We start from the raw sequence: 24523 nt of genomic DNA, 5'->3' as shown, positions 1-24523 counted from the left end.
AGAGAGAATTTTTTGGCTTTCCCTGAAGGTTTCATTATTGCAGGTTTCTACTGTATCAATTTTCATTCGTGGTTGTTGGCACGCAGCTACGTACACAGGGCTGAGCATATTGTTGCTACAAAGTGCAGAACTTATTCTAAAGGAAACCACCAAAATGAATTGGTGCCCTACATTAAATGACACTAACAACGCAAAATGGAAAACGAATATTTAAGAAAAAAGAGTGGTTTCCTTGAAACAAGCGTACAGGTGTGCATTAATAAACGCGCAACGAATATCATGCCGATCAGACGCTTGCTCCTGTGAATTGTGATACTGTAATTGTAAGTTTTGGCCATGATGCTGGGGTATTTCATTTCGAGAAGTTTGCTTTGTGTTATTTTTTATTTATGTTATTTTTTATTTATTATTTGTTGTTCAGTGAACTTGTTTTTGTATTTCAGGGGGTGGAAATTTTAATTTTACAAAAAACACCACTCGGTCTCCATAACACTCTCACCGAATTGATGGAGGCCCACATAAACAACCAATTGCAACAACTGAAGCTCACCCCCAACGGGCTGACACCGGCTGCATAAGCTCGTTCGACACGTAGAGCACAATCCCGATACCCCCCAACGAATACCCACTGCTCAATGCACAAACATACCGGTGCTTCCCATCCCACACCATATGCACCCCACGTACAACATTGAACGACAACGACAGCATCGGACCCGCCTCCTTCTTCGAAAGTACGGCAGTGATTCAACTGCACTTCACACCGACGCCACTGCCTACCCCCGACAACAAGCACACATAGCTGCCGTAGTGCGCTCCGACGCCACCACCCTCGTTGCTTCCAGCCTGCAGACAGCATCAACGAGCATGGCAGAACAAGCCGCTATAGCCCTCGCCATTGCTCACGCTATGACTCCAACTGTCACGTTGCTCACGGACTCTCAAGCCGCTTTCCACCGTCCAACTGTCACGGTGCTCACGTACTCTCAAGCTGCCTGCCGCCGCTACGCTCAAGGCAGAGTTTCCACCCTGGCACTCCACATCCTGTCCCAACGCCGCACTCTACCCTTTACCTGCATCGTGTGGACACCGAGCCACACATCCCTCCCTGAGAACAAAGTGGCTCACGCCACGGCCCGCGATCGTCTTACCCAGGTCTTCCCAGACGAGGCCTGCCGCCCCAACCTCAACCACGATCCCCCTGCTCTGACCCCCCTCCAACATACCTACACTGACATCCTGTACCACTACAGGGCCTCCTGATGCACTTATCCCCCCACGCCACCCTCCATTGCATCTCCCCCACCTGCTATGCACCCAACTGCGCACGCTGCGACACTGCCAACACGACCCCGCATCTTGTCTGGATGTGCCCACTGAACCCCCAACCATCCGATCCCGCTTCTGTAGAGCGATGGGAGAGCGTGTTGCGCAGTTGCCAGCTCGAGGACCAGGAAACCCTGATCTCTCGGGCGAAGGCGGCAGCGATCCTGCACAGCCTACTGGAATAGGATGGCCAACCACCGCTCTTAAAGCCCGTTTTACATGGTGCGTTTTTCATCTGCGAATTCGGTGGAACAAACATTCGCACTTGCAAAGTTCGCAATGCCTGGAAATGTCGTCTACATGGCCTGCAATCATCGCGATTTTTGAACTTCCGAGGCACATTGTTTGCAGAACGAATTAGGTCTGCTGCGAGCAAAGCTTGTTGTGATGTTTTAAATAATAGGTCCTATTGAACTTTCTGGGGAAGTTGTTTCAGACTGGTTTTCAGTAAATATGAGTTTATTAGTGGTTTGATTTAACAATCGCCAATTATTTTTCGATATACGCACACATAGCAGCAATGACAAACTCAGCAAGCAACCCTGGGTTTGCTTGTTGTGCATGCCTAGCACATCTTGGTGTACCTCAGACGATTCTTCTTCGGTTCTTCTGTACTTGTTCCTGGCTGTGATGTCTGCCACTTGCGCGGATACCGATTAAGCAAGTTCGATGAAAAGGGTGTGCGACATCATGTTGTGAACGCGTGTGCGTTTGTTTCGGTGCACCCGCTGCGCCCCACCTATACAAGCAACCCCATCTCGTTGCTAAGCATGCAGATGGTGGTGCCGTGACATTCACCTAGCTGTGTTCCTATTGGCCGAAGGTCCGGCCCCTCTACGCCGCACGAGCCGCACGAGCGACAATCGCAGGGAATGCTCGGCCGTTCCAAACATTTGGCACTTTGCCACAGCAACGAAAAAAGGTCGTTTTGCCGCACGAGCGGCGCCGCATCTGCGAATTCGCAGGGAAAATCACACCATGTTGAACGGACTTGACTCTTTCTCCCCCCTCCCCTCTCCCTTTTTCTGAATAAATGTTTTCCAACAACAACAACAAAAAACACTTAAGTATTCATATTCAAAGAATATTCAAGAAATATTCCATTTGGCTTGAACTTTGCTTTTATTGTTCGAATTCGGTTTGAAATAAAAAAAATTTATATTTGCGAAAACAATTTTTACCCACGTCTGCGGTTTTTAGCTTACTGTGTTTCCCTACCATTTCTGTTGCACCGTGAGGCCACTGCACCCATTCGAGGAGTTACTGGGCACGGTAACTTACCGGCACAGGTGTTACCATCGTCACCGAGCTCCCTGTACCAGCGAAGTGTGCCCTCGCGTCCTCATTGCAGCTAATGCCGTGCACCCGGTGCTTGATGCTTGGTCCAGCCGATAATAGTTATCTTAGTTGGTGTTAGTTATTACGATGTGGTCGGCCTCCCACGTTCAAGACGTTGTGAGTCTGTGCCAATGTGAGGACCTGGTCCACCAGGGCTTGTTGGATCTTCGGCACCTAGCTGTTCAACGGTGCCTCCCATGGCTCCTTAGAAACAGTGGGACGTTTTAAATACAGAGCACTTTATCGGCTCGCCTTGCTGTTGTAGCCCGCTCCCTGAACCCAAGTAGATCTCCACATGGCGTTTCGTTGTCGCGGTGTTACCCAGAGGCTTCGAAAGCCAAGAGGTTTATATAGTCATAGGCATTTGAAACTCGTGAACTGCTTGCGCTTGTCATACATCTCCCTGTTGTTTAGCGAAAAAAAAAAGACAACTGCAGGCACATTTGACACAAAATACATGTAATCAACCGGCAGCATCCGCGTTCATCTAGGAACGCTTGTTGGGTTGTTTTTTCCGATAGTAAGTGAAAAAATGTGGCACTGCAACAACAGCACGTACGGAAGGAAAAGCAAGCACAAACAGAACAGAACTCCCGCTGGCACCGTTTCAGGCAGGGGGCACGGGAGCCCTGCGAAAGAGGAAAATTTGAATTGCATTGGGTGGTAGCAGTGAGCGGATAACGGCGCTACAGCCCATTATGGCGAATCACTGCTCTGCACTTCCGACAGCTTTCCTATTGAGTGGAACAGCTTTAATTTTTCTGTTTCCCTCTCCTTGCGCACCCCCTCTGTTCTTTGACAGGCCCCTGGTGGTGCGTGCTGTGTGCGAGCTGCTGGCTGTGGTGCCCCTGGCGTCGGTTCCCACGACGGAGTACGAGCGCTACGAGCAGGAGACCGCCGGGCGCCTCTGGCGGGCGGCTTCCTCAAGGGACAAGCACGTCGCGGTGCGGGGCGGGGCCTTCCGGGCCCTGGCTGCCTTCCCCTCCAGCTGCCACCAGCTGAAGCAGCTGCCTGACGAGGTGGGCCCTGTGGTGTCTCTGCCTTTCCCCGTTTCGCTGCATTTGTATGCAGTCAAACCTGTATACAGTCGAATCCCGCTACAACGAAAGTGACGGGACGCGCAAAAAATTTCGTTGAAGCGAAAATTCGTTGAGGCGAAATCCGCCCCAACACACCACGGAAAGGCCCGAAAAATAGCCCCGTAGGCTTCCGCATCATTGGCAGCAAAGAAACAATGTTTAGAAAAATGAGTGACGTGCAATAACGTCATGTTTATTAACAAACATACCAATGGTTATCTGTGTTCATTGCAAGCAAAGAACGCGTTACGGAGGGGGGGTGAATAAATGCAGGCGCAAAACGTATTGCTGCACAACAAGGCGCGCCCACCGAGCTGATTACTTGCAGATAGCTGCTAGGCCGTCGGAAGCCCCCCTCTCGCTTGTGGCAGGAGCAGTGCCGTTATCTTATCTCTGACAGGGCACGGCAGCTACTCACCTTGGCAGGCAAGACGCGCGCGCTTGCATTAAACATGACCCCGCGCTCGCGACTAAGATAGGATGACTTGGCTTCAAGACCAAACACGCAAGCATGATTTTTGCTCTTGGCCATGAAGAATGGTAGAAGGAAAACGGCAAGGACAGCTGCTCACGAGCCACAACGGCGCCGCGCCAGCAGCGGAGCACATTCGTGCAATTGGATACAGATTGGCTGTAGCTCCGGCTCCGGCTTGGCGAACCGGGCCTGTGCCTCATGTAAAGACGGCCAGCCACACTGTTATCACCATCAAACAATGGCGTCCGCCTATCAGTTTTTTTTTTTTTTTTCGTGGCGGTGTGGGCGCACCGCGCATGTTTTCGGTATAACTAAGCGTCCTGAATGTTTTAAAAGTTGCAGATAGCTGGCGCTATGCTTATTTTATTGTAAAATAATTGTTCAAACCCAGCCCAATTCACTGAAAATTTCATTGAAGCGAAAGCAAACCAGAAAAATGGTTCGTTGTGGCGAGGACTTTGTTACATTGACTTCTATGGCTAGCTGACGGGGAATTGGAAATATTTCGTTGAAGCGGAAATTTCGTTGAAGCGGACTTCGTTGTAGCGGGATTAGACTGTATAACTAAGTTGGCAAATGTTCACACTTTTTTCATTACATGCAGGTTTTCATTACAAGCAGGTGTGATTGATAGCGACAGAAATGAAACCAAAATGCTAGACATCAGGGAAGGCGAACTCACCCTTCAAGGATTTATTATGCAGTGAAAAACAGCGTGATTTGTGCCTGCTGCTTTCGCATGCGCTTAAGCACTACACAGCGCTCCAGAGAAGCACAGTCAATTAGGGCTTTATCGTCACTGAGCAAGTTGGCGAAATGGCGCAGCATGTCCACTGTGTTCATCACCTTCTTCACAGAAGGCACGTTGTTTGGATCTGCCTCGCTGAGTCTTATCACCACCACAGTTGTGGTCTTGCACACTTTCAGCTAAAGCCGCATCTGACATTTCTTTCCTAGCTACTACAGCATGGTCAGCGAACGAAAAATCACTCAAGTCGACGTTGTCAGGTGCACCACCTCCGTTAAATAGCACACTCTACGTTTCGGCCATGTTGGATGAACTCGGCTCATCTTCCTTGTCGTCGACACCAGCCTCAGTTTCATGAAGCACTTTGTGATAACCTGTGCCCCGATCTCTTTCCTGGAGGCAGCAAGCATCCCGATTGCTTGATAGACATCTATTTTTGTCTGCAGTTCAAAACGAATGTTGAGAAGAATCTTTCCAATTAGTTGGCACCGGTAACAGCACTTGAAACTGTCAGTGACCCCTTGGTCCAGGCACTGTGTCAGGGCCGTGCAATTCGCCGGGAAGTACTAGTGCCCTTCAGTGTTTGATAGCTGCCGGTTTTCAGTTTGGCGTGCCGAGCAGTTGTCCTGCAGTATGCAGGCTTGACAAACTCGCGCTCGGAGAGAAAATTGATCGTGTCATTCATGCTTTAGAGTTGGCTACATACTTCACGGGCATTCACTTCGCCCCCTTAAAACACCTGGGATGGGCACTTTTGCCGAGTACTAATGGGACCCTCTTGTTGGTGTTGTTTGTGTTGTCGCACAGCAGAACCGTTACACGAGACTTGCTCTGTTTTCTGGCGCGGTAGTCGTATCTTATCAAAGCTAGTATGCAGCTCAACAGCATTTGCTAGAACAAAGCCGTGTTGTTGGCATTGCAGATGGGAGCTGCCTCGAAGTGATTGAAAATTTTGGGCAGCTTGTCCGCCACCCACGAAGCAGCAGCATCACTGTTTGCTGAGGCAGATTCACCACCGATTGCTTTTCCGACGACACCGTAGCTGTTTTTAAAAAAATTAGTACAGCTTGCAGTAGTGGTGCAAGGCTGGAGAAACAACAGAGCTGGAAGACGACCTAGCTTCTCCCCACACTGGCAGCGGATCAGGAGAGAGGAAGCAGCCAGACCCCAGCAGCACAAAGCCATTTTGAACAGCACTGTAAAGCAAAGACCATTAAAGTACAGACCGCAACAGCCCTGTCTATAACACTCGAGCGGCGGGCCGTGGCCTGCACTGGCGACGCCTATCGGTGGCACCAATGCGACATCGGGTTCGAGACAGCGTGCATGTGCGCGTGCGCGGCCACCCTGACATGATCAGCTTGTCTTTGTCGGTGGTTTTGGCCGCCGCTGTTGCAGAGGGTGCTTTGGCCGCCGGGAGTGCTGTCGGCAGCACCGCTCATGAGGCGCGCGCAGAGCGGGCCCTGCTGCTGCGTCATTGTTCCTGTCGCGCGTCTGTGCTTAGAAGAAATTGGCACATCATGGTTCTGCCAAACTGCTACGTGTATAGGCGTGTTGCAGGTTTCAAGTTTATACGCTGGTTTGGTAGTTGGTCAATGGTGGTGACGGTTGGATTTCCTAGAGCGGCGTTTATCGTTCAAGTGGTCATGCTTTGAGGTCAATGGTCGCAATGAACGGAGAGTGAGTGGAGGGTTGTGCAGGATGATGGTGTGTATCTCGCATAGAGGGAAAAGAGCTGCTGGAGCACAACATTGTTATATTGATAACTTTATTATATGAGGATCAATGTGATCAATGTAGCTCAGATAAAGAGACAGTTTGTGTCTAATCATTCTGCCGACCTTCACAGCCCTTGAGCGAAAACCACCAGTCATCAGGCGTCGTGTAAAAAAGCCCCTGGACGCCTCTAGGGCATGGTTTCTCAAAGTGGGTTCCGCGGAACCTTGGGGTTCCGCAGGCCCCTCCTCAGGGTTCTGCGAGCCACTGATACATTTTCCCTGGTTCCGCAGTCGCAAAGTCTTATATGATGAACTTGAGGTGCGATCGATCTAAGGAACCTCCATTACTCACGCCCGATTGTCAGTAAGCACATCTCGGCGCATAACAGAAACGCGCGAGCTGCGCAATAAATCATCTCGCCAGCAGCTTGTAGCCAGCCAGACTCCGAAAACGGGCCACGTGGTTAAACTATTGCACTTTAATCTCGGCCTTATATTTTCCCCATGCGCATTTCTCCTGTTTGGAGATAGGTGTCACGATTTAGTCCCGCGTTCGTGAACCTGGGAGGGTAGGGGTACCCTCCAGCCGAGAAACGACATGCAGCGTGCTGGTGGTGACGGTGACTGACCCCCGAGCAGCCGTGCTCGGAGGTGTTTATTGCCCGGCCACACACAAGGTTGCCCACCGAGCCTGGTGGGGCCACTGAACTTAGCGGCCAACGAATATCAGGGATGGGGGGCGCCACACACTTGTCACACCCCTCACCCCCAAGTTTGTTTGTCCTACACAAACACAAAACAAAACCGGTCCCCCCGGCGAGTACCGGTCCGGAGGTCTCCGCAGTCTCGCACTCCGCCTGGGCACAGGTGTCGATGCAGGTGTGGCAGCATTGGGTGCCACCTGTGTCACACTCGCACCAGCTGTCAGCCTTCCTGGTGTCGAAGGACTTGCGCGTGGTGCCACAGTGGCGCGAGTAGCACCAGCCCCTGGTGCTGTGCTGGCAGCGGTCGGTGAAGCTGGCTCCCCTTGAAGGAGTCCAGGCTGAGGTAGTGCAGCGGGCCCGTGGCCAGGCAGCCCGGCTGCGCCAGCAGGGGCGCAAGCACCTACTCGGGCGCGTACGGGTCCCCGCACAGCATCAGCCGCATGTCCAGCCGGGGCCCCGCGACCGCGGGCAGCGCCTGGTAGATGTGCAGCCGCTCGATGCTCTCCACCAGCGCGCACAGCGCCTGCTCCAGCCGCACGGGGTCCAGGCCGCCGCCGCCGTCCACGAAGGGGCACTGCAGGCTCTTGGCCCGGTTGATGCCCTCCTCGCGCAGGCAGTCCCCCTGGCCCGCAAACACCATGACCAGGGGCAGGCCGTGGAAGGGCAGCCGGTCCTCCTGCTCCAGGTTGGCCAGCAGGGTCTTCTCGAGGCTCTTGCGGATGTACTTCAGCTCCGGCTGGCTGGTGTACACGCACAGGCAGCCGTGGGGCTCCGTGCGGAACAAGTTGTGCGGCAGGCCCACGTCGCCGTCGATGATCCTGACGACCAGCGCGTACTGGGCCTTGTCGTCGAGCCGGAAGCCCTGCGGGAGCACCTGCCGCATAGCATGCGCCACCTGCTGGGCGCTGGCCTTGGCACTCAGCACCACCAGGTGCAGCAGGCGGCCGTTGGTGCCCAGCACCCCGCCGCCGTTGGTGCCGGCCTCTCGCCGGTGCAGCAGCTGCTCGATGACACCGTCCATGCAGTCGGGCTGGACGGGGCAGTGCTCCCTCTGGCACCTGAATGCTTGCCGCCGTGCCGGTGAATGTCCCCACCTCGGGCTGGAACAGGGCCTCGAACTTGGTCAGGAGGCCGGGGACGTCTGCCACTGCATGCACTGCTTCCTGGTACTCCGGCAGCCTCACGCCCAACGCCTGGATCCAGTTCCGGCCCAGCAGCGTCGGTGACGGCCCCTTGGTCAGGTACAGGGGAAGGGTGGCCTCCCTGTCGCCAAGGCGGACGCTGACCTGGGCTTGACCCTCTACTTGGGTGAGCTGTCCGGAGTAGCTGCGCAGCATGACGCCCGACGCCTCAACGGCCACGCCAGGGAAGGTGCGCTTGAAGGCTTTCCCGGCCATGACCGACACACTGGCCCCTGTGTCCAGCTCCATGGAGATGGGGCGCCCGCAGACTTCGACAGTCAGCCAGTATGGTGGCACCGGCGGCTGCACTGTGGCCGCGTGCCACATGTCGAAAATCTGCGGGTCTTCGGCCACGGCGTGAAGCCTAGCCGCTGCACCCGAAGCTGCTGCCGCACGCCCCCGCCGCCTACCCTTGCGCAGACTCCCTCGGCCGTGGGCTGGCGCGGAACCTGTGCTCGACGCCGGCTGCTGCTTCCGTCCGTCTGCCGTCGTCCCCCTCGGCACGCCCGAGCAATGTGCCCAGTTCTTCCGCACGCAAAGCACTCCGCTTGCGCGAACTGGCACTGGGAGGGGGGGTGGTCACCACCGCAGCGAACGCACCTGCCATGCCGTGCCGCCATCTTGTTCACCGCCGCCTCCGCCGACGGTGCGCCGGCCGCACACGCTATCTCGCCCGCGTCCTTGGCCGCAGCTTCCATCGCCAGCGCTGCCTTCACGGCGTCGTCCAGCGAGGGGTTGGGAAGCTCCAGGAGTCGCGTCTGCATGGCGGGGTCGTTGATGCCGCAGACGAAACGGTCCCGGAGCAGCGAGTCGAGCTGCTCCCCGAAGGCGCAGCCGCTCGCCAACCCTCGCAGCGCTGCGACGAACTGCCCGAGTGTCTCTCCGTCTCGGCGGCTCCGGTTATTGAAGCGAAAACGCTCCATTAGCGTCGACGGAGCCGGGTTGTAGTGCGAGCGTAGCGTCGCGAGCAGCTCACCCAGCGACTTGTCATGCGGCGTGGCCGGCTTGAGCAGGTCGAGCAGGAGAGCGAAGACGCGGGTCCCGCAGCTGGCCAGGAAGATGTCGCGCTGTTTCGCCTCGGGTGTGTCGTTCGCCCGGAAAAACACGCCGACTTGCTCCTCGTAGACCGGCCAGGCGGACCCTTCACCCTCGAACGGCTCGAGCCTCCCGTACAGCGGCATGGCGTAATGGCGGCTGGCTTGAGGGGGCGGTGTCTCGGCGTTCTCGGTGGCAGCGTTCATGGTGGCTTCGGCCGCTCCGCGGGCTTCTTCCCTCGTCGCCAGTGTCACGATTTAGTCCCGCGTTCGTGAACCTGGGAGGGTAGGGGTACCCTCCAGCCGAGAGACGACATGCAGCGTGCTGGTGGTGACGGTGACTGACCCCCGAGCAGCCGTGCTCAGAGGTGTTTATTGCCCGGCCACACACAAGGTTGCCCACCGAGCCTGGTGGGGCCACTAAACTTAGCGGCCAACGAATATCAGGGATGGGGGGCGCCACACACTTGTCACAATAGGTGCCGCTAGCGTACGCATTCGCGTAAAGTCGACGGGAATAAACGATACCCTTGCTTGCTTTAGAATTTATTGCACGTCAATGTAGCATGAACGGAATGAAAAATGGCGGGAGGGGAGGGGGGGGGGGGGGGGGGGGGTTCCTTGGCATTTAACGGAACTTAACAGGGTTCCCTGGGACCAACATGCTTGAGAACCTCTGCTCTAGGGAATTAAACGCAGTTAGAGCGAACCAGAGGAAGATTAGAATTAGGCGACGACACTGAGAATTAAGGTGGATGAAAAAGTGAATTGGGCATAATACTAGTGAATTAAGAGACATCAAAGTAAATAACCAGAACAAAAGTGAATTAAGAAGACACAGGAAATAACAAGAATCAGCGCGAGTTAAAAGGGATTAAATTAGGTGGATTTTTTAGTGAATCAAGGTAACTTCAAGTTAATGAAGATGAATCCAACGTATCTGACAGATGTCAAGGTGTGCTAAGATGAAACCAAGCATATTAAAAATGAATACGAAGCGAATTAAATTGTGAGGATTCAATGCAACTAATAGTGAATAAAGTAGTGAATTAAGTTAGATAAAAGGAATTAGCATGAAGCCAACTAAATTCAGATGGACTGAAGTGAATTACGAAGAGAAAGCAGATGGAGAGGAATCGATGCGAATCAAGCAGAATCAGAGTCAAATAACTTGAATCAAAGTAAATTAAGTTGGATCACTGCGTGAATTAACGTGTCTTCTTAATTTCCCGTCTCTTCTTAATTTCCCGTGTCTTCTTAATTCACTTTTGTTCCGGTTATTTAACTTCGATGTCTCTTAATTCACTAGTATTATGCCCAATTCGCTTTTTCATCCACCTAAATTCGCAGTGTCGTCGCCCAATTCTAATCGTCCTCTGGTTCGCTCTAACTGCCTTTAAAGGAGCCATGAAGAGAAAACACAAGTTTGGTTCATTCAAAAGATTGTCTCGTTAGAATCATACTGACACCACTTTTAACGTAAACTTCGCTCAAATAAGCTACATAATTAGGAAAAACGGGAATGGTCATGCGACCCACCAGCTCATTTCCCGCAACAGAACCTATGATGTCACATGAGCTAAGCTCTGCGATTGGCGGAGGCTGGCAGAAGCAGACGCAAATTAGGTAGAGCTTACAAACTAGATGAACGAGCGATTTGCGCTTAAATTTAGGGCACATTCTTTACAAAGCAATAAGAATGATGGGACAAACAGTGGAAGTTACGAAAGCACATGTAAACATAGAAGTACTGATGCGTTCTGCTGTTCGTACTGCGCACAGCATGCTTGGTTTAGCTGCACAGCACTACGGGGCTTGGGGTTGTCTCAGACGACACTGGCCGATTGACGCAAGCAACGGTGTCTTACGTGACCCCATTTGTCGAGCGAGCACTGTTTCAGGGAACGAATATTTTCTCCCAGAACAAAAACAACCCAGGTTTAAATGCGGGCAAAAACAAACCAAATGCTTGCCACGGTATGGTGGCGCCATCTAGGTTACGGAACGTAAAGAAACGCGGGAACAAATTAACACCGCTGTACAGGGTGGAGACAACCTTTGAACGGTCCCGTGCCGCCGCAATTGGGCCAACGGGCTCAAAGCATTATTCTTTTCGTTTCCCACGAGACGTAGCAACGCGAAACAGACAATATGATTCAAACTTCTTCAGTAAACCGCGTTGCGGCGATAATTTTAGCGCGGTTTTGACACAATGACTTGCTTCGGCGGCGAGCGAGCAACCGAAAATGGCGGCGCCAGCGTAAACGTGTCTCTACCCTGTACGGCGGATGCGTGAATGAAGGTATTCTAGGCTGCAGAGCGGTCGGTTCCTGTGATGTCATTTGGGACCACGAAAACGCACGATTGAGCGGGAAAATCAAAATTTTAACCTAAATTGTTTAACTTCTCAGTGAATAAAGCACCGTTTGTATCTGGACAAGCGCTGGGGGCACTATAAAAAACGAAATCTTTCGAATAAAACCAACTTGCATTTTCTCTTCATGGCTTCTTTAATTCCCTGAAGGCGTCCGGGGGCTTTTTTATACGACGCCTGATGACTGGTGGTTTTCGCTCCAGGGCTGTGAAGGTCGACGGAATGATTAGACAAACTATTTCTGTATCCGAGTTACATTGATCACATTGATCCATTCTATCATATAATAAAGTTATCAATATAATGATGCTCATGTGTCCTCGGTGTTCTGTTGCAAGCTGTCATGTGGCGCAAGCCTGGACGACGCCTGGCGCTCCTCACGGGGCACGGGCTCACATGCAATATTTTTCTTCAAATTATTTTTTTTTTTTTCCAGACACATGTTGCGAATGTCGCCAAACCAAGCTCGAAGGTTCAACAGCTTTGCTCTTAAAAAGCCATGCAGCCATCCATTGCTTGCCTTTAAGTCATCCTAGCCCAAGATGCACACAAAATCGTTCACTCTCTGCTGCAGAGTCATACCACCTATGGGAACATTTCTGGCTCACATGTCCAAAAACCACAAATGCACTGCTTTGTCCACATCAGCGTACATTGACAGATTCATCCTTTTTTTTTTCTGCAGCGAAGCTGTTAGCCTCTAGTTGGTCGGAAAATTTCATGTCGGAAACGAAAAACCCAGGCAGGACCCAGCATTTGCCGCCAGAAAAGCCGAGTGCGAGCAACAAACTTGCCAAAACAACGAGGGACATTTTATACCATCCCCCATCAGCATGTGTAGTAGTTAACAACGGCTGAGCTTGGACATCCACTTTCGGAGGGCAAGTACGCGTGCTTTTTTTTTTTTTTTTTTTTAAGATAAGGGGAGACGTGGGTCTTGAAATGAACTTTTTTATTAATTGGTCTGTGATCATGAAAATCACTGTGCATATGTGTTTTGTCTTCCTCATTTCAAATATGTAATTAGTTTTCAAGTGGTAGAATTATTTTTTTGAGTTTTAAAGAAAACACTAGAGCCTAATTAAGTAATTTCTTACGGGCCTTTAAGGAACTTTTTATTCAATTTTTTTTAAATAAATGGTGTGGATGTGTAGCTTAAGACCTGCCATGCATGCTGAAGCTATTTATATTCCTGTAAAGATAGTTGATTGGATAGAATTAATCTAATTATGCCAAGAACAGTTTTCTGAAAACCTAATGACCTCTAATTATAACTCATAACATTTATTTGAGGCAAAATGAGCCAATTAAAATAGCTTCAGCATGCAGTTCATTTTATCCCGAATTCAACGGTATAACACTTGTAGAAATCCTTTGATAAAAACTACCTCAAAACCCCTGTAAGGCTAGGCACATATGCAAAAAAAGGGAAGCTGAGAAAATCGCAGTTGAAGTTTTACTACAAGTGACAGTTTTATCTATTAAGCATATGAAAAAAAGAAAGGTTCTATAATGTAGCTCGCGTTTCGCTCAACACGAGCATACCAAGTTTGCTGAAATCAGTTGGTGGGAAAATTTTGAAATCCTCTGTCTACAGATGGCACCTGGCAGAAAAACTGAACAAAAGCAAAGCCAGAACGTTGCTTCAATTTTTATGCTGTTGGCATCGCGCCGTCTCTCTTTGGCGACTAGGGCTGAGGTGCCGAGCGTGCACCACAGTTGTAAACGCTATTTTGTTATGTTACTGGTTCATTTGTAGCAATCAAATCGGATTTGCATCGCGTGAAGTGAGTTGCAGCGAAGGGGCTGGTAACGGAATGCCCGCCACTGTTCTGTAACGTGCATGCGCTTGGCTAGGTGGGATAACCACGTTTTCGGTTTAATCAACTCGTATATCACGTCGCCAACGCACATTGTGCACAGTGCGAACATTTATAATTCTCAAATCGCTCATCTATATGGTAACCTGCCGACGAGGAAGCGCGCGCCGGAGTGCGGGCCGAACCACCGCAGCATCGTTGATAACAGAATGAACACACTTCCCTTGCGACGTCGGCATGCGGCATCCTCCACTTTATCATTTCTTTTCTTTCTATTTGCTGCTGATCGAAAGATAGACGCACCTTAGTGCCCCCGCAGGCGTAATCATATCGCTACGCTATCGTCTCAGCAGCCCGCGCGGGCGCTAAGCCTACCTCCGTCTCGGCGCCGTTCTCGCGATAAGTCGTCGTCACAGGAGCAGAAAATCGTATTTCAGGCGCTTTTAATAATGCCTGTTCTTCCTTTCGGTTATCGATAGATATCTTTACTTTATTTTTACGCCATGCGGGGATTTTGCCGGTCCTCGCATAGACGAATACATGAGCCGTTGCCCTGTGATGAGAGTGCCGAGCAGACGACACACGGCGTCCAGCCAATGAGTTTGCGCCCTGCGGTCACGTGCAGTCAGTAACCAATTAGGCGGCGCGATCCGTCTCTTTTCTACCCCGGTTTTACTCGCAACCAACGGACGAAACGGAGTGGTTCTGGCGGGGAATTGAAAACGAAAAGACGCGCTTTCGAATGAGACCAAGATGGACGCCGTGGCGCATGTAGAACCCGAGGGGCGAGTCGTCGAAAAAATGCTATTTTCGCTTCGAATCTTGGCCGATTTTAGCGGGCGTCGGTGCTATAAATTGATATTATGGCTCAAATACGTACTCCCGGGTCTGGATATTTTGCTAACCGGTAGAAAAATAGCTCTACTTTCCGAAAATGGCGATTTCTAAAAATCGATTTTTTTGGCCAAATTTCGGGATTCCAAGACCCGCGTCTCCCCATAAATTACCCACTTCCACTGCATCTCTGATGCTCTTCTCCACACAAAATTGCTGAAAGGGGGCTTGCTGGCATGGATGCTGTACTGAGCGGCGACACTCTTTTTCTCGCCGGCGAAGACGGCATTTAAAATTGTGAACTTGTCTTGAAAAGACAAAAATTTTTGTTTTCTGACTGTTTTCTGGCAGCAGTACTCGTCACCGACAAACTGGCACCACGGCTAGCAGTGGGGACACGACTACATGCCGACAGCCAGGTCTAGCATTTCGAAACTTCACTCTTGAACCGACACCGCACTCACACGTGGGGATGGTTCTAGCCACTCTATTGATCATCATCATCGTCATGCCACATTTAGTTTCTAGGCAATTCTAGACGTTTTTGTAACTGCTGGCTCTTTGCAGTAGTGCTAGTATTCACTAAATTAGTGCTGTTCTCCAGTCGATTTTGCAGTGAAAGTACAAAAATTGGTGACTGATCTACTGAGCGAGTTCATTACAACAAGGTTAACTGCCTCAGCGCTTTCGTTGCATAGAGGTCGCAAGGACATGGGCTGCAATCGGGTTGGCGATGGAATTTCATTAAACCCTGGAATGCATTACGTAGAGGTTCACTACATCCATGTTTAAAGGGACCCTGCAGCACTTGCCATCGACTACTAGTAATGTATTTTGGGATAAAGTCCATTGTTCCAGAAATCTCCTCCCGCAAGAATTATGAAAATCCGTTCATAATTAATGAAACTACGCGCGATGAGAAATCGCGCATAATCGTTCCCTCTCGACTCGACCGCAGGAAACGCCGCGAAAGCTGCGCGCTCTCCCGGAGAGGGGGGCGGCTCGCGGCGTTCTCTTCGGCGGCCTTCGATATATCACATGCCGGGTAGTTTTCTCCTTTTCTCCGCAACGCGGAGGGGCCTATTTCTGGTCTGGTGCCGCAAAAAAGCAGACATGCGGGCCTGCTCGCAAGTGCGCGCTCGGGCTGGTAGGGCGTTTTAAATGCGGAGCATTTCTTAGGCTCGCCTGGTCCTTCGTCGTTGATGGTGGCGCCGTCCACACGCTCACTGTGCATGCGCAACTCTCCTCCTTACACCCACAGCTCCGCGATACTACACTGTAAAAAAAAGAAATAGTTAGCGGCGCCCGGTTTCGATCCCACGACTCTCTGGCCGCAACGGGAGGTACGCGGTGCTCTTCCCACTACGCTACAAATCCGGGACAGGAGCAAGTGCTACGAATGCGCCTTATGTCCTTGACTCATTCAAACTACGTCAAGAAGCTACTGATATAACGAAGGCACGCGAAGCTGAACGTCAACGGAAACGACGAACTGAAAACTTTAGAAGGGGATGCTGAATTTCCCGTTAGAAAGCTGTGGCGGGAAGCGCCACGCACCTTGCAGCTCAACCAGCCCCGTCCGCAGCGCCTCTTATGCTGATTGTGGCAGGATGCCCCTAGGGATTGGCCAACCAAAGAATCCATCACGAGATAGGTTCGCGTTCAACCACCGTCGTCATCTTCCCGTAGAGAAACTCCTGAAGAAGAAGAAGGCAAAGAAGACAAAGCTGCGAAGAGGAGGGCGTGTACGTTGCTCTCAGCCGGTGCACCAACGTCAACAACCTTTAGCTCACCAACGCTGACGGAGACTACCGATTCTACCACAGAGACAACACCATCGACAAGAACACGATGGACGAGTTTCGAGAACCACCGCCTATATACTCACCGTAACACAACAGAACTTGCGTGACTTTGCCACCGGTGTGGCAAAGTCACGCAAGTATTGAGCTCATCACTCAAGCTCCGCGCGCACTCAAAACACAAAAGAAACGGCAAAACTGTGCCTACAGGTTCAGGCATAGAAGAGGTTCGTACACAGCGATGACGACGACGGAAATGGGAGAATCTAGCCGCGAAGTTGACCAGTGACAGCCGATCGGGCAGCCTAGGACTATGTGACGTCCCTTAGGCCATGCCAGGGGTTGCATAATGAGGACAACTGAAGAAAGAGCGGGTGGTTTTTCCGCGTCTTTCACATCGATTTGCGCGCTCACTGCTTCACGTGCACGGGTAATATTTGGCTCAGGTATTCCTGGCAGTGTAATCTAAACGTCGCGCAGGTTTACTTGCACTGCTCAAAGAGTGTTGCAGGGTCCTTTTAACTGTCATACCCGTGCTACATGAACACGTTTCTCTTCCCTTGTGGGTACCAGCTGGGACTTTCCTGTGCACACCCAGCGCTACATACTGGTTCGTCTGCAACACAGAGACTATTTCGCAAGTTCTCTGCCAATGTCCACGCTATGCGCATCCTCGAGAACAATTAGCGAGATCATTGGCCCGTTTGGACTGTCGTGTGGTGTCGGAGGAAGTACTGCTAGGACCTTGGCCACACGCGCAGCGTTCCCACAAGGCATTTAAAGCTGTGCTGACATTTCTGCGCAGCAGCGGCCTCTCAGCGATATTGTAGTTGAGGCCTGTCCGGCTGAATTTTAACACATGCACAGTATAAGTATAGGCATCTTCTGTACATAGCCATTTATTCATTTCTCTGCCATCTTCATCTCTCTCGTCCTCTGTCCACGCTCTTTCCTCCCCTTTCCCTTCCCGCACACAGAATAGCTGGCCAGGTATACTACCATCAGGCCGACCTTTCTGTGTTTTTGCATTTCAATAAAATTCCGCTCTCTCTCCTTCTATCCTTTCACACAACTGCTAAAGGAGCTCCACTGCTCTGCTTCAGTAGCCTAGGAGCAGAATCATGGTTCTTGGAACAAATGCCCTGGGATCGAGCGCCAGCAGTGCCAATGTTTTTTCTAAGGAACGTGATTCTTTTACTGTAAATTTTCTCTCAGCTCCATTTTGTGCATTATGTTTGTAAGTGAAAGTGGTTTGGTATTCTTTAAGTCACTTTAAAGGCAGGCTGCGGCATATCAACAAGTTTAACGTTTTGCATCACATCAGAAGTTCCAGGCTTGAACATATCTTGGAATGGATGGTCGCGCTAAATAAATGCAAGGCACTCGATGCAACATGATATTAACATGCTAGAACGTAAGATTGGGTGAGCTGGTGTGTTTTTGAGTTAAAATAACTGCGCAAAAGAGGATGAAACGCGAGGAAAAGAGAAGCAAACAGACGTGGCACTATGTCCGTTTGTTCCTCTTTTTGTTGTGTTTCGTCTTTTTTTGTGCGACAATCTTCTTTTAACAATATAAACACTTCCGAGAATTGTACGGAAACAATATTCCACTACATTCATCAGTCTTTTTAGCCGCCTATCCTACGATTCCCTTTAAGCGCAGTTTGTAAGTTTATGGCAGAGATTAAATCTTTACAGCTCCTTTTGTGTTATTGTGTGGCAGCAGAATGAATGAGGGGAACCTCGAGAAGGATGTGATGTATTTACGAGATGGTAAGGAGAAAGACCAGGCTGGCAATGCGCCGCTGCTGCCTTCGTCGTCTTCTCATGACTTGACAGTGTCACATGCAATGGCAACCTGGCCCTTTACACCAGCTGTCTCATTTGTCTCTTAATCCATCTTGCTTCCACATTAAAGGGGCCATGAAGACAAAATAAGAGTTCGGATCATTAAGGGGACTGCTTTCCCCGGATAACAACGCGACCGCTTTTATCACGAACTGCAAACAATTAGTGGAGATGTTAAGCAAGACGTGTGACCCAGTGGCAGCTCTCCAGCCACTGTTCGGTGGCATCGCTATGACGTCAGAGAATCTTGTTTGTGTGATCGGTTCATGCTGGCCTAAACCACCGCCACGAAACAAGACTGGGCAGTTGCAGTAGAGCCCCTAATTACGTTTCATCATATCACTTGAGTGCTAATTGAGAAGTTAACACTCTGGTAGCTGCATTTTTAGCGCTGGCCGTTATTATCTCACTCCTGCCCATAATACCTCACTGCAGCGAGAATTTTTTTTTTTTCCTGTGTTGTTTGTTTTTATTTTCTTGATTTGTTTTCTTGTTTTGTTTTCTTGTTTTCATGATGTTTTTTGAGTGAGCTGCGAAAAGCCAGTCCTTTCAAATTGAGCGAAGGTGCATTTTGTCTTCATGCCCCCCCCCTCAATTGATTGATTTTAGTACGCACCTTTTGCACCGCCTTTTGTTTTAATTTGTCGCTCTTCGTTCTTTGCTGGCTTTTGCACCATTGTACAGATAATCGCCGTCACCATCGTTTCATTGCAGCTTGAATGTGGTCGTGGCTCATTGAGGGAATGGGTGTTGTGTGTGCACTGCAGGCCAAGGCAAAGCTGAAGCCCCCGGCCTCCAAGACGCCCCTGGACTTGGGCCGCCCCCTTGAGGAACTGTTCACCTACACCCCGGGCCACTGCTTCCTCGACCTCCTGGCTGCTCTCGATGAAGACCAGCAGCTGCTCAAAGGTGCAGATTTTTTTTTAATTTTTTATTTATTTATTTATTTATTTACCGTATAAACCGGATTATAGGTCGACCCGGTATATAGGTCGACCCCCTACCTTGAGGTGGGAAAAGTTGACAAAAAAAATAATTCGGCACAGAAGCGCACACATACGTCTATATTTATTTTCGACGCCCGTCCGTCACTGCCACTCACTATGCCTGCCGAAGTCACTCGTCCGAGCTCTCAGAGTCGTCCGAGGATGACTGCTTCGCACTGTCATCTTCCATGCCATCAGGCGCGTTGCTGATGGAGCACTTCCTGAACGCTCGTGTAACCATGTCGTCGGGCAGTGACTGCCCAGAGAAGGACACCCAGCTTGACACGGTCGCAACCGGCCCGTATAGGTCTTTTTGTTGTCGCCGGCTATCTACTCATTGTACAGTTCGCGGAGCCGGTCCACGCATGGCCTCCGGAGCGATCGTGAGCGAAGTCCGCCACTTTGTTCTCCAACTCAGGGTGCGCCGCTTGATGTCCACGGAACGAGTGGTTTCGGGGGTTGCACGCGCACAGCTTAGCTTTCTGGCTCCGCCAGTACCGCACACTTTTCTCCGAAACGCCTAACTGGCGTTGCACCGCCATATTCCCATTCTGTTCGGTGACTCAATTGCCGTCAGCTTAAACGCCGCGGTGAACTGGCGTCGACTGCCGCCACTCATCTCGGAACAGAGACGTACAGAAATGTACGCACGTACGCACAATAGACGAGTAAAAGACGAAAAACTAGAGAAAAGCGAAATCAAATAAAGGCCTGATAGTGCGAGAGAGTAGTCCGACACGAATGGCGATGGCGACGGACTACGCTTGCACATTGTTGCCAGACAACGATTTACATTCTGCCAATGACCGTTATATAAGACGAGGGGTGACTTTTGTGCGGATTTTTTTTGAAAAAAACTCGACCTATATTCCGGTTTATACGGTATTTTTGCTGCCACAACGCAAGGTGTTGGATTCATTTTGTGCGAAACTGCATTTGACTGCAGGAGCTCACTGCCTTTGCTCTGAACCTTTCGTGCTAATTTTGGTGGTGAAGAAGCTTCCAAAGGTTCCTGCAAGTGGAGGTCAAAATAACCAAGTGCAGTGGAACCCCGATAACACTAATTTCAAGGGACTGCGCAAAAGCGCCGTATGACAGGGGTGTCGTATTATCGAGGCACGAGTAAATGCCAGCCCAGTAGATGGTCTCGAGCGACAGGTGGGCTTTAAACTACTGTATTTACCACGTTCTCACTTAATTTGTGAACCCCCCCAAGTGAAGTGTAAAATTTCTAAGAATAAAACACCTATTTTGTCCCCCCCCCCCCCATGCTCTACAGCGTCTGCGCTAGCCCACCAGCCACTGGCAGCCATGCACCGCGCATAACACGACCCGTGCCATCCGCAACTATTTATAGCCCACCAGTCCTGTGCCTCACGCGCGCAAGATAAGGCCAACGTGGTCGAGCTAATTGAGAGGGGAAAAGGCGAGAGTGGGAAACTGCCAAGGCCAAGTGAAATGAACGATTGTGCGAGGCGGTGATGGAAAAAATGGTAGTAAAGAAAGGACGAGAGTGAAAATTCGGCTTTGAAAGACACTGGAAGAGAGCGTTGTGGAAGGAAGAAACTTGAATCGAGTGCGCGAAGACAGCGGGTGTTGAGTCGTCACCGTGAGATTTGTGTTGTGTGTGTTTTTGCAGTCCGCTGGCCACCTGGACTTTAACTTCTTGGGGTTGGTGCGTTGACGTTCTGCTGTCACGTGGGGCCAGTACCCGCGTCTTGCTTGTGTCTGTTCAGCAAGTGGTCTGGCCCGCCTGCAGACCTTCGCACATCAAGCAGCGTCAAACGAGGGTGGAGAATAAAGAAAGATTTGGACGAGGAGGTGAAGCGGTGTAAAATATAGGAAAAGTACCAGTTTATCCCCGCGAGGGTCTGTTGTATAAAGCTGACCGTGTGCACCCAAGCGTTGTGCAATTGGGGTTTTTAATGTATTGGTTCTGTGGGGAGTTTGCTGCGACCGCGGTCATTCGTCATAAGATTAGGGCATGTATTAGAGGGGTTCCACTGCACTGTCTAGTCCAGTTATAGCAATACTATCCAAGTTCCAAGAAAATTTTGTCATTATAACCAATAATTTAAAGTGGATTGCAAAAAAAACACGAAACAGAGCTCAAAGCATTTTATTTGCATGCAAGCAAGGTCGTACTGCTACTAATTTGCAGAAAAGAAACCATAGTCGGCCAGCTTTGTTTGCTGCACGCAAAGCTGGCACACATCTTTTTCAAGGGCATCTCTAGGTGCTTCACCTACCGTATTTATTCGAATCTAGGCCGGCCCCGATTCTTAGCCGACCCCCGAAAGTGCGAAGCCACGAAAAAAAAAAACTTACTTCGAATGTAGGCTAAACAAAAAGGCGAGGTCAGCGTTCACAAAAAGAAAACACGTTTATTGAACATGAAGATGCGGTGCTGGAACTCAATCAGTTTCTCTTCAAAATCACCGGGCTATTTCTGGGCGATTGAGGTTTGACGACGGAGGCTAAAGCCGAAGCGCTTCATGAATTTCTGTAGCCAGCCCCGACTGGCTTTGAAGTGTGCCCGCGATAAGCCTCATTCCCTTGAAAGCTCCCTTGCTTTTGCCTGGAGCACTTCCGACGTTACTGGAAGCGCAGCTGCTCGCTGCGTTCGAACGAAGTCAGCCAATGGCATCTCCATTTCATGGTGACGGCCTTCTCGTGGTCCGGTGAATGCTATCCTCGTTGCGGCGCATGCAGATATCCTCTCCCGTTGCGTCCTCCAACGTCGGACATTTTTTTCATCCACGCCGAAGCCCCGCCCGGCTTGAACGTTCGACGACAACTTCCTGGCTAAAACAACTTTTCCATTTAAGGGGAGACGCGGGTCTTGGAATCCCGAAATTTGGCCAAAAAATCGATTTTTAGAAATCGCCATTTTCGGAAAGTAGAGCTATTTTTCTACCGGTTAGCAAAATATCCAGACCCAGGAGTACGTATTTGAGCCATAATATCAATTTATAGCACCGACGCCCGCTAAAATGGACCAAGATTCGACGCGAAAATAGCATTTTTTCGACGACTCGCCTCTCGGGTTCTACATGCGCCACGGCGTCCATCTTGGTCTCATTCGAAAGCGCGTCTTTTCGTTTTCAATTCCCCGCCAGAACCACTCCGTTTCGTCCGTTGGTTGCGAGTAAAACCGGGGTAGAAAAGAGACGGATCGCGCCGCCTAATTGGTTACTGACTGCACGTGACCGCAGGGCGCAACCTCATTGGCTGGGCGCCGTGGGTCGTCTGCTCGGCACTCTCATCACAGGGCAACGGCTCATGTATTCGTCTATGCGAGGACCGGCAAAAGCCCCGCATGGCGTAAAAATAAAGTAAAGATGTCTATCGATAACCGAAAGGAAGAACAGGCATTATTAAAAGCGCCTGAAATACGATTTTCTGCTCCTGTGATGACGACTTATCGCGAGAACGGCGCCGAGACGGAGGTAGGCTTAGCGCCCGCGCGGGCTGCCGAGACGATAGCGTAGCGATATGATTACGCCTGCGGGGGCACTAAGGTGCGTCTATCTTTCGATCAGCAGCAAATAGAAAGAAAAGAAATGATAAAGTGGAGGATGCCGCATGCCGACGTCGCAAGGGAAGTGTGTTCATTCTGTTATCAACGATGCTGCGGCGGTTCGGCCCGCACACCGGCGCGCGCTTCCTCGTCGGCAGGTTACCATATAGATGAGCGATTTGAGAATTATAAATGTTCGCACTGTGCACAATGTGCGTTGGTAACGTGGTATACGAGTAGATTAAACCGAAAACGTGGTTATCCCACCTAGCCAAGCGCATGCACGTTACAGAACAGTGGCGGGCATTCCGTTACCAGCCCCTTCGCTGCAACTCACTTCACGCGATGCAAATCCGATTTGATTGCTACAAATGAAGCAGTAACATAACAAAATAGCGTTTACAACTGTGGTGCACGCTCGGCACCTCAGCCCTAGTCGCCAAAGAGAGACGGCGCGATGCCAACAGCATAAAAATTGAAGCAACGTTCTGGCTTTGCTTTTGTTCAGTTTTTCTGCCAGGTGCCATCTGTAGACAGAGGATTTCATAATTTTCCCACCAACTGATTTCAGCAAACTTGGTATGCTCGTGTTGAGCGAAAAGCGAGCTACATTCTAGAACCTTTCTTTTTTTCATATGCTCAATAGATAAAACTGTCACTTGTAGTAAAACTTCAACTGCGATTTTCTCAGCTTCCCTTTTTTTGCATATGTGCCTAGCCTTACAGGGGTTTTGAGGTAGTTTTTTTCAAAGGATTTCTACAAGTGTTATACCGTTGAATTCGGGATAAAATGAACTGCATGCTGAAGCTATTTTAATTGGCTCATTTTGCCTCAAATAAATGTTATGAGTTATAATTAGAGGTCATTAAGTTTTCAGAAAACTGTACTTGGCATAATTAGATTAATTCTATCCAATAAACTATCTTTACAGGAATATAAATAGCTTCAGCATGCATGGCAGGTCTTAAGCTACACACCCATACCATTTATTTTTAAAAAAATTGAATAAAAAGTTCCTTAAAGGCCCGTAAGAAATTACTTAATTAGGCTCCAGTGTTTTCTCTATAACTCAAAAAATAATTCTACCACTTGAAAACTAATTACATATTTGAAATGAGGAAGACAAAACACATATGCACAGTGATTTTCATTATCACAGACCAATTAATAAAAAAGTTCATTTCAAGACCCACGTCTCCCCTTAAAGCGGCACTATAACGGCACCGCTTGTTTTTTGCCATTGTGCTGTCAAAACCAAATTCCACACCACACGCAGGCCACTGACTATTCGCACAGTTCAAAATCGGCATCGCCCCCAGCTATGGCCCCTTAAGTGGCTACTGGCTTGTCTAGTAATGAATACAATACTTTCTTTTCTGGGGGGTGCTAGCTGCGCACCACTTCCCTCAATTTCACTTGGAAATTGGCGTGTGTTTCAAAATCCTCGAATCCAAGCCGACCCTGGAGTTTGATATATCAGTATTTCAAAAAAACTATCGGCTTAGATTCGAATAAATACGGTAGCTGAGCGAAAGGTCCTTGGTGAAAACAAAGTCCCTCAGGGACTTTGCGGTTGGCTGTGGTTGACTGACGATGGGGTTGGCTGCGCAACCGCATTGTCAGAGTCGTTATTGGCATCACTTTCCACAACATGTATCCTTATCTGTATCCCAGTCTGTATTTGCCTTACGATGACACGGCCTCCTACCAACTGAGTGCCGGGTGGGGAGGTG

At 50.1% G+C, this 24523-nt stretch overlaps 1 protein-coding gene across 2 annotated transcripts in view; it reads left to right on the top strand.

The window, feature by feature from the left end:
- LOC144147216 (focadhesin) overlaps positions 1 to 24523 on the top strand; it is a 263925-nt gene that overhangs the window by 156558 nt on the left and 82844 nt on the right. For both annotated transcript variants that reach the window (XM_077679299.1, XM_077679298.1), the window contains exons 15-16: positions 3467 to 3683; positions 19051 to 19192. In XM_077679299.1, the coding sequence (XP_077535425.1) occupies positions 3467 to 3683; positions 19051 to 19192 (359 nt within the window). The remainder of the gene's footprint in view (positions 1 to 3466; positions 3684 to 19050; positions 19193 to 24523) is intronic.

Source organism: Haemaphysalis longicornis, unplaced genomic scaffold, assembly GCF_048455015.1.
Source record: "Haemaphysalis longicornis isolate Haplotype H1 unplaced genomic scaffold, Haemaphysalis longicornis Haplotype H1 scaffold_7, whole genome shotgun sequence".
Classification (NCBI taxonomy): Eukaryota; Metazoa; Arthropoda; class Arachnida; order Ixodida; family Ixodidae; genus Haemaphysalis; species Haemaphysalis longicornis.
The sequence above is the reverse complement of the archived record's forward strand: the minus strand, read 5'-3'. Positions and strand labels throughout refer to the sequence as shown.